Source organism: Lissotriton helveticus, chromosome 7, assembly GCF_964261635.1.
Source record: "Lissotriton helveticus chromosome 7, aLisHel1.1, whole genome shotgun sequence".
NCBI lineage: Eukaryota > Metazoa > Chordata > Amphibia > Caudata > Salamandridae > Lissotriton > Lissotriton helveticus.
In genome coordinates, this window is record NC_136068.1 from 1278216241 (window position 1) to 1278226515 (window position 10275).

Genomic DNA, 10275 nt, shown 5'->3' on the forward strand with positions numbered 1-10275 from the left:
AGATTCAGAACCTTTTTGTTTGGTTACTCATGCATATCCAAAGAGACACACTAGAAATGCACAACATGGCATTTCAATATATATTGAAGCATTGTGATTCTTGAGTAAAGTATGTGCGCTGCAATAATCAATAGAAGGAAACAGAATAACGTGATTAGCATTATGAGAATAATGAAGAAGATAAAGAGTTCAGCCATTTTACTGTTACAGAGAATATATGCTTACATTTATGTACTGCAATCTATTATACTCCTACCTAGTGCTACGCATCCTAGTGTGCCCAGGGTGGGTGAATCTGTCAAATACCTTTAGGGTGATCTAACTCCCCCATTACCTATTGATACTTGTCATCAAGGTGTACATCTTGGTGGAGAGTTGGGCATTATCCCTCGCAAGAGGTAAACGGGAATCTGCTGAGCTGGAATTCCGGCAACAGTACCTTTTGCATATGCTGCACAATAAAAACTGGTTGCCTCATGACCCAGAAAAAAAGACCTTGAACTAACCTTGCTTATTCGTTCCCAAAGGTATCATTTCTATGTCCTCATCATCATCACTAACCAGGTCCCTAATAATGCAAAACACAAATGTAACCCTTTCTCCTTCTCCTTTGTTATTTTAGGTGGTCTTTGCAACTTATGTCTGGACAAAGCCAACAAAGACAGCATTGTGCAAGCTGGTGGTATTGCCCAGGTAATACAGTGTTTGTCCAGTGCCAATGAGGAGACTGTGCTTTCAGCAATCACCACACTTATGTACTTGTGCACAGCTAGCACCCGTCAGCAGATCAGTGCCTTGCCTGTGGTGGAATGCATGCTGCGATTTTCGCTCTCAGCCAATCGAAGGATCAGTAATCTGGCTCACATCTTCCTGGAAGATTACTGCACCCCAGAGCAAGTAGATGAAGCCAAAACCCTGGGTGCACACAGTGCCCTAGGGATTCCACTACCAAAGGACAACTGAAGATACCCCTTCTGGAGGGAAGGTGATATGGCGAAGGGATACAGAGGTACTCTTGCACAGCGAGTGAACATAAGAGGGGGGCTGATATTGGTATGCCCCTTAAAGACTAGTGATATAAGGGACTGATCTGGGATATCAGGCCGTAGACTGCATCTAGAAGGCACTGTTCTGCACAAACCTCCAATCTGCAGACCAAGCATCTTTTTAGTGCCCAAGAACCAGTGACTGAAGATCTGGATCACCAAGCCTAGAGCTAGCAAAAGAGGACAGTGCTCTTGGGTCAATGTATCATGTACTGAATCTATGTTGAAATGAGAGCAGTTCTTTGGGGTTCCTCCGCTCAAATCCGAAAAGTTCTCACTACATTAAACCTATAATATGGGTGGGAAACTTAGGGCCTTTTCTCTCAAAGTTGTTGTGATCCAACTCCAAGGACTGGAGCAGGTAAGGGTGGGAGCACTGTTCTTGGATGTACCTACCCCTGCCTAAAGACTGGACCTAGGGAATATTGCTTCTGGTACACCCTGCCCTAAGATCACAGCTACAGGGACTGCTCTGGGATCTCTTGCAGATACAGGGAGAGCTACATTTAACTGGATAATATCTAAATGCTTACACCCCTCAGCTTCCTTCACTTGACACTGGGACCTTCCGATCATCTAGCGGATTATGGCCTTATACTCTGGCGCAGGAAAGAGCTCTGTTTTCCTTTCTCTTGCCCACCCTCCAGCAAAGGCTGATCAAGTGGAAAGGGGAAAAACAGTAACATCTCATGTTGCCTATCATACCAGCCTAGGAGGACTACAGACCCTGATTGCCCTTTTGTACAGTCAGTGAATGCTGACTTATAACTCAGTGGTCTGTCATAAGGTATGTGAAATTGATTTCTTGTGAGTCAGAGGTAATTAGGCCTCTCTCCGGGTACTGAAAAAGCAGCAGTATTTATGTGAATCAGGTTATTTGTTCAAACTACTTCAGTTCAATTATAGCAGACTATTTATATTGTTTATATAAAGAACTGACGTTGCCAAGTTCTGCTTGTAGGCACTGAGATGGGCTCATGCATTGCTGCAAACAACTGTTTGAAAGCTACAAATAGTCAGATTTTGAGGCCCTTGTGGAATGAGATGACTGTTTGAAGATCTGAGACTCAGGGAAACAGAATTTTTATGAGAATATTAAAAGCATGACCTATACGTTTCAGTTGCTGGACTCGAGGAACAGGAAAAAAGTGACCTTATGACCACGGGGCAAAATGTGGGCGATAAAGTGAAAGCCTTCTGTTTAATCAGACATACAGTTAATCACAGAGGTACGTGTCCTGGAGTCTAAGTGGAATGAGAGGCCAGTTTCCAAGAGTAGTAAGACGGCCATATGGTTTCTGTAATATCAGGAATTGGGGAAAGAAATAGGTGGTAGTGATTTGATGCAGTTAATTGATACAGAGTGCATCACTCTCTACAGAAGTTTGAACACAGACCGCCTACTGTCTATGGTTAACGATGCAGGAGGTGAAATGTTGCACAGGTGGCCTTCAAAATGGCCATTATCGACTGGGAATGACTGTAATATCAGTTTTTCTTTGAATGACCCATGAGGGTGAGTACTGACTTGAAGAAATCATTCCCCATGACCCTTTCCTTGTGTAGGGGACAGAGGTAAGGTGTTCCTCTCTCTTCTCTGAAGGCCCAGCTTTGCGTTCTGTTCAGCTAACTCGCTGACCTTAAATCTCCTACGTGGCATCTCCTGACATACGTCACACCCCTCAGAGGTGCGAAATTCCAAAAGACATCTACACTGGTGTTTATTTGCCTAGAGCTTCCAGATCACTCAGGAGACACTTCATATGTGTGTTCTCTACATAAAAGATCGAATAGGGTAAGCCTCGAAGAGAAGGTCGTCTTTAAAAAGACTAGCTGAATACAGATCCCCTAGTTACTTTAAGAACATGGACAGTAAAGCCAGAGGTAAATGAAGGAAGAGATTCCGCTGTCCATAATTCAGCCCATGTGATCAAGAACAGCAAAGAGAAGGAACTGCCTGTACCACTAGTCAAAGGAAAACCTGCTTGTACAGAATATAGATAGTTGTGTACTTGTCCATCAGTTCGGCAGAACCGAGAGCAAAGAAACAGGGTAAACTTTGACAGAGTTTAGGTAGTCAGTGCATGGTGTCTTAAGGAGTAACATCTGCTCTTTGAATACACCAACTCAGCTTCCACTGACTGGTTAAGAACTGGGCCTAACATGGAGGCAATGGCAAATAAGCAAGTTTCAGAATCCACATAGGCTGGGTTTACTGCTTGGCTGATTTGAGTGTATAAGAATATAGATAAAGGAGTGTAAAAACCTTGACAGAAGTGGGGCGGGGGAAGGGAACAAAAGAATTATCGAAGTGTTGAATATTTTTTAATAGATACATTTTTACTTCTGGTGAAAGGAGTAGATTGTCGCACAGAAGTTGAGACGCAAGTACAGTTGCTTGACCATTAATAGAATTGAACAGCAAATCAACGTTACACATGAATTCCAGAAGATGTGTTTCATTAAAGAAAGCTTTGAAGGCAGCTTAAAATGCCTAGTTTGATAAATGTTTCCTCCAACTGATTTCTGGCGACTTTATTTTGAATAAAGAGTAGGTTAGGAGTGATCTAAAAGAGGAAGAACGACTGCTTTAGGCTTCTTTAAGTTTACTGCTTTGTAGTATTTAAAGTACCTTTGATCGTTTATTATTATGGGTGTTGAATTTGTCTGCAATATTGATTAATATGTCATTTCATCTGATTGTCTTTTTTTTACACCGCATTTTGGTTGTTTATTGCCTCTCTGCAAGAAGAGACACCTCTCTCCACACCATCACCATCTTTATTCTGCCTTTCCCTTCAGCCCTTTTTACCTCACTTTTATTTTCCCACTTGATGCATGCAATTCATTGTTTTTAATAAATGTATTACCTCCTCCCATTAAACGCTCTTGTGTTTTCTCTGTTCCATTCTTTTTTTGCTGGATTCCCATGGCATGAAATGTTTTTCCCCTCTTCCCTCACACGTATCAGTGTTTCCGGTCTCTCTTCCTCATCATGCTGCTGTCATCTTTTTCCAAAAGTTCTCTGTTCATATCCACATCTCTGCTGCGTCTGAGAAGAAATGCTAAGGTTTAGTGCAAAGCTGTTGTTTTATATTGCTTCACAAAGATTTATAAATAAAACTAATTTTGGTTTGAAAGTGCTTGTGTTGAAGATTGAATTTTTTTCAAATGTTTACTTAAAATATTTATGTCACCTGCCAGAGATGGAACGCCATGTACACAGTATGATATGTAAAGTATCTGGGTGTTTTCTGGCCTTTAAGGTTGGCTCTGAAGCGTGTGCTAGTGCATTTAAAGGAGCCCTCGGGTAAGAGTGATCATGGGGATAGCCCGTTTACTCGTTGGAAAAGCTTTCAGAATATGTGTTAGGCTAAACTGTTGGAGCGTCTTTTTCCATTGGTTGCCTATATGTCTTAGACCAATGGCAAGTTGCTGCGATTTATTGAGGTATACAATATATTTCCTATAAAAGGCCTCTGCTTTAAGCCAGTGAACATTGAATGTAAACAGAGGAACAAGTTATATTGGTTATATTTATATGAGGAGCGTATGTCAGTTTTGAGCATCACACGTGATATTCAAATGTATGTCATATCATCTTCCGCCAGTAATCTAGCTTTCATCTATGTCTATCCATAAATAGGGTAAGCAATATGCTAGAGACCACCAAGTAGGAGACTCTAACCCTACTATACTTCGTTATTTCTTTTCTGTTACCAGCCCTCTATCGACAGCCATACAAACTTACATTACAAAAATAAAATAAAGCAACAAAAATATTCCAATTCCATCATCTGCTGAAAAATTAGAAACACTTTTCAACCAAGGTGCCCTTCTACCAAAGCATTATTACACCTTAAAAATTCTCTAGCTTACCTTTTCAAAATAATTTTTGTATAACGTTTAAAAATTCATATAACCCAAGGCATACAAATATAACATGTTGCATATATTGGATTTTAGAGAGCCACGAATTACACATTCTAGCCTCATGTTACCATTTTGAAATGTCAGCAGGTATTCTCAGGAGCTCTAAAGTTCTGGTTTTACAGCTCAAGAAAAGTGTTACATCTCTGTATTGCTGAGTACGTGAGGTACACTAGCATTAAACTCCAGTGGGCAGTCCTAATTACTGATTCTAATTTGTCATCGTTAGTGTAGTGTGCCATGTCTTATGAAAAGTTTGAATCACTTACTGTTTTCTGTATCTGAAATATATTTTTACGACACTATCTCAGTAATACATTCTACAGAGCCAAACCCATAATAACAGTTGCAGCTTTCACACTCCTTTCAAATGCTGGGGAGTCTTCTAGGAGATCCTAATATATACATTTTCCTAGTATATTGCCTCCTACAGATTGTAATTAGCATTTGGTATTTGGTATTTGTTGAGCACGTATATCACCCATAGGTATCATAGCGCTAGCTGATACTCAACAAAACCAGAAGGGCAGGGGTGACAGAGCTAAAATAGCCAGGTTTTGAGGGATCTGCAGAATTTTTTGTGATCGGTTTCCAATCGGAGATGTAAAGGCAATGTGTTCCATATTTCTTACTGTGTATACCTTAGGTACAGTTAGGAGTTGTTCACTGGTGGACTGAAGGGTTCTAACTGGTTGGTGTTTTATCAGTTTCTTAGCTAGATATTGCGGTCATTTACTGTTAAGGGTTTTGTGTACCAGGCAGCAGAGTTTGAAATTGATCCGTTTTCTGATGGAGAGCCAGTGTAGGGTCTTCAGACTGGAAGCCGAGGGTGAGCGGGGGGAGGTTTAGGACCAGCCTGGCCCTACTGTTCTGCAGGACCTAAAGCTTTGTTAGATGCTCTTCATTTATGGATGCTAGTAATGCGTTTCCATAGTCCAAGCGGTTAATAATTAGTCCCTGTACGAGGGGCAAGCGAAAGGAAAGTGGAATCCATTTGAAGATTTTTCAAAAATTGCGCATTAGACCATAGCTGGTGCAAACTACATTATTAATGTGGTCCCACATGGAGAGTTTGTTGTCTATTATCACTCCAAGATTGCGGGCTGCCATCTTGGAAGGGGGCAAGGTCCCAGAGAGGGCGGCCACCAGTCGTTGGTCCATAGTTTCTGTGCATCACCAAAGAGCATGATCTCTGTTTTACTAGTGTTAAGTAAAAGGTGGTTATTTGTCATCCAGTCGATTATGGCCGTCATGCAACGTTTGAATCTGTGTTTAGTGTCCGTGGGATCAGGGTCCAAGGGTGATTAGTAATTGAGTGTCATCAGCGTATGACACTGTTTTAAAGCCATAGACTTTGATTATCTTGGCTAACGGAGACACATACAAGTTAAAGAGTGTTGGGCTTAGGATGGATCCCTGATGGACTCCCTTGTCGATTAACCGTTTTTTTGAGGAAAAATCTCCTATTTGGACCTTGGATGACTGATCCATCAGTAGCTCTTGAGCCGGTTCAGTCCTGAGCCCTCAACACCAAACTCCCATAAGCGCTCCAAAAGGATGCCATGTGAGATGGTGTCGAAAGCAGCCGACAGGTCAAGTAAGATTAGGATGGCAGATTGGCGTCAAGAGAGAGCCTGATGTTATCGACCATCTCTAATAAGGCAGTTTCGGTGCTGTGGAAGGCCCGAAATCCTGATTAAGATGGGTCCAGCAGGTTATTGCTTTCTAGGTGTTTAGATAGTTGGCTGTTGACCAATGATTTCAAGAATTTCCCAAACAGGGGTCGGAGAGAGATTGGTCGATAATTAGAAAGCTGTTTAGGGTCAGCTGTCGGCTTTTTTAGGATGGGTGTGACTATGTCTTTTTTCCAGAGTGAAGGTACAGTGGATTATGATAGCGAGAGATTAAAAATTCTGGTCAGATTGGGGAGAAAGGCAGGTACAATTTTTGATCTGGGAAGAGGCAGGGTCGGTCGGTGAGCCGGATTTAATCCTTCTTAGAGTGGAAGATAACTGTGACTGTGTGAAATTCTCTAAGAGAGTTTGCGTGCGAGGGAGGGTCCTCAGTGTGTCTCTGTTATGGTGGTGTATCGGTTGGTTGTAAATTGATACTTGATACTTGTATAGCGCACTACTCCCCTGCAAGGGTCTCAAGGCGCTTGTACGAATACCGCTGTGGAACCCATCCTGGCTTTCGCTGTGAGGTGTCCACTCCTGGGCACCCCCAAGGTGGAGGCCAGGCATCCTTAGCGTTGTGGAGATTAAGCAAGCTATTGCCCAGAGTTGCAGAGTGGGACTCCATGATTGGAATAGGCACTGAGGCGAGAATTATCAGGTCCGTGGAATTTTGAGCCCAAGACCCGCCGAGACGGGGAATTGAACCCTGGTCCCGGGCTAAACCTCTGCATCAGGGTCTGCCACTCTAACCATTGAGCCACACTTCTCCACTGGGGAAAAAGTTTGTCAATATCATTTATCTTAGTTACAAAAAAGAAAGGGAGGGAGTCGACCCACTTCTGGGAAGTGTTATGCATTAGATGGCAGGAGGGGGGTTGGTGAATTCCTTCACCATCTTGTATAGCTCATTGTGAGAGTTGGAGGCCTGATTCATTCTATTTCCTAAATAAACCTTTTTAGCTGTGGCTATATGAACCATATAATGCTGGTGTGTTGTTTTGTAGTGCTGTCTGTTTAATGTTTAGTATGCCTCCATTTACGTTCTGCCTTCCTAACATCAAGTTTGTCAGTCTTTAGGTCTGGGGTGAACCAGAGGGAGAGTTTGTTTGGACATTTTTTTTTTTCCCCAGGAGCGATTGTGTCTAGGGTTGTGCTGAAGGCTAGTTCAAGACATTTGGCCGCCTCGTTGGGGTGGGCCAGCTCCGAAGGGGAAAGGGGGACAAAGTGTGCAGAAAAGGACTCTAAGTGTATCTTATTCCAGGGCCTATTTAGTTTTGATTCTTTTGTAGAATGTAGTTGAGTCAGTATTCCATGTATATGGAACCTTATTACATAGTGGTCAGACCGTAGGACTTGAAGAAGAAGGTCGATCTTTACTTGGGGGAGTTTGTGAATAGTAGGTCTAAGGTGTGACCAGCAATGTGGTTGGGACCTATCACCAGTTGGTTTAGGCCTAATGTGTTTAGGCTGGTGGTAAGATCATTTGTGTGTGGATCAGATAGGAGTTCTGCGTGATAGTTAAAATCCCCAAATAGGAGGAAGTTATCAGCGGCCAGGACGTGCAGCGCAATTGTCTCTATTAGATTGCTGGAGAAGGGGGCTTTGTTTCCAGGGGGCCGGTAGAGAAGTGCACTCTCCAGGACTCCTTGCTGGCAGCGGCGTAGCTAGGGGGGAGGGAGGGGGCAGTGGGGGCGGTCTGCCCCAGGCGGCACTATTTGAGGGTAGCCGTGATGCACTCAAGGTCCGTTGTGGCGGCATTTATAATTTATTTGGGGACACTCACTGACACTACTGTCAGTCACAGTAGTGTCAGTGTCCCCAAATAAATTATAACGGCCGCCGCAACCAGTGTTGCCAGATTAGGTTATTTCCCGCACAAATATGTGACATTATACCCATTTGTGCGGGGAAAAAAAAACAAATTGCGGGTAGCTTCTCATTGGGCGTTTATTGACCCGTTGTCACGTTGTGCGCATTTTTTCAAGCTGGGGGGCGCCTCAGCTGTGTCGTAATCACCACAATACTGAATCATCCTTGGCAGCCAGCCCTGATTAGTGATTGGACACAAAGTGCGCTGCGCAACATAACTACGCCTTGATTGGCCAGTGTGTGTAAATGCTACTGCATTAAATGCACCACCTGAGCTTATTTTAAAAGTGTACTGTACCTTCATGTTTGGCTGGACCTCGAGCGTCTTGTTGGGGGCAGGTCGTGTGAGAGTAATACTTTTACTTTCGATTCCCCTTGTGGTGCGTGTGCTACAGCGGAACTCCAAAAATCATTTTCTAATCAATACTCACCATTTCCCTGAAACCTTTGAACACACAACCATTTGTCAGTGGGGCCCATAACACTGCACTTTTACTCTTTTTACTTACAGCTTGGCCTCAAGGAATCTGGTGAAACGCAATTGGAGTAATGCTGTAACATTTGGCGGAGTGTCTAAAACCTATTTAATCACAGTTTACCCGAGCAGCCATTTTCTGACAGGCCTCAAAGGCCACTTTTTGGAACTATCATAGAAACAAACACAAATTCATGTTAAATATGGAATTAAAACCCTTCTGTTTACCTCCCACCATACGAATGTTTCCCCATTAGTTGTTACCTAGCAAATAAGCTACATAAATTCGCTTTATACTTACACAGCCGACGATTTTTCTAGCACAAAACGTGTACAATAAGCACATTTAAGCTGCGTTTCTTTATATTTAAGCTGTGCATTAATTCACAACACGATATCGACATATATTAGTTAATTTTATGGCATCATGCAGGCAAAATTAGTATTCCCGTATGTAAAAATGTATGCAACTTACTCTATGGTTGATTAATTTTAACACAACATACCATTAGTAAATATTAACATTATGGAACATTGATTTTACAAGGGGTACACAAAATGTTGTCTTGCTACCTTCCTCCATCAATTCCCTCATCTGGTGATTTTATCACCAAACATCTCTCAAAATTTTGATAAATTTAGCAGAACATGTTTTGAATTCTTCAGTTTAGTATCATCTACACTTTAGTATCTTTCTCCTTTGAGTCTTTGAAAATCTTTTCTCTTATCTCTTCCATTTCTATTTCATTCTTTTCTCTTATTCTTGCCTGTTGCTCTCCATTCCTTTTTCGTATTGACTTTCTAACATCTCTTCTACCTTTGTATATACAGCATAATCTTATCAGAAAAATTGCAATCACTAATATTGTTATCGGTATTAGTATTTTACCTATAATTGAACTACCTATTTCTTGGAACCAATGCTTAATTGCTGAGAAACTTTTACCTAGCCTTTCAAGGACACCTTCAACCTCCAGTGGTTCAATTTCTTTATGCAAATCTGTAATATTTAAAATATACTTTTCAATATTTTGACTTTTATCTGGGATATAAGTACAACAATGTTGCACCTTCAAAATCCAACAGACTCCTCCCTATTTTGCTAAAATTATATCAAGGGCAAGTTGATTTTGCATAACCATAGCTCTCATAGCAACCATTTCAGTATTGACCATCAGGAATCCTCCTGCTGTGTCTGTTGATAATCGATCAACTATTGTGAACAATTTTCCTATTCTATTTGCATTAAACGAAATTCCCACTGCTGGTATCAGTGCTC

General features: G+C 41.9%; 1 protein-coding gene across 2 annotated transcripts in view; it reads left to right on the forward strand.

Moving 5' to 3' along the window:
* The window catches only part of ARMC7 (armadillo repeat containing 7), a 159189-nt gene extending 155003 nt beyond the window's left edge, over positions 1-4186 (forward strand). For both annotated transcript variants that reach the window (XM_078654493.1, XM_078654494.1), the window contains exon 4: positions 623-4186. In XM_078654493.1, the coding sequence (XP_078510619.1) occupies positions 623-963 (341 nt within the window). In that variant the 3' untranslated portion in view covers positions 964-4186. The remainder of the gene's footprint in view (positions 1-622) is intronic.
* Positions 4187-10275: the final 6089 nt, after the last annotated feature.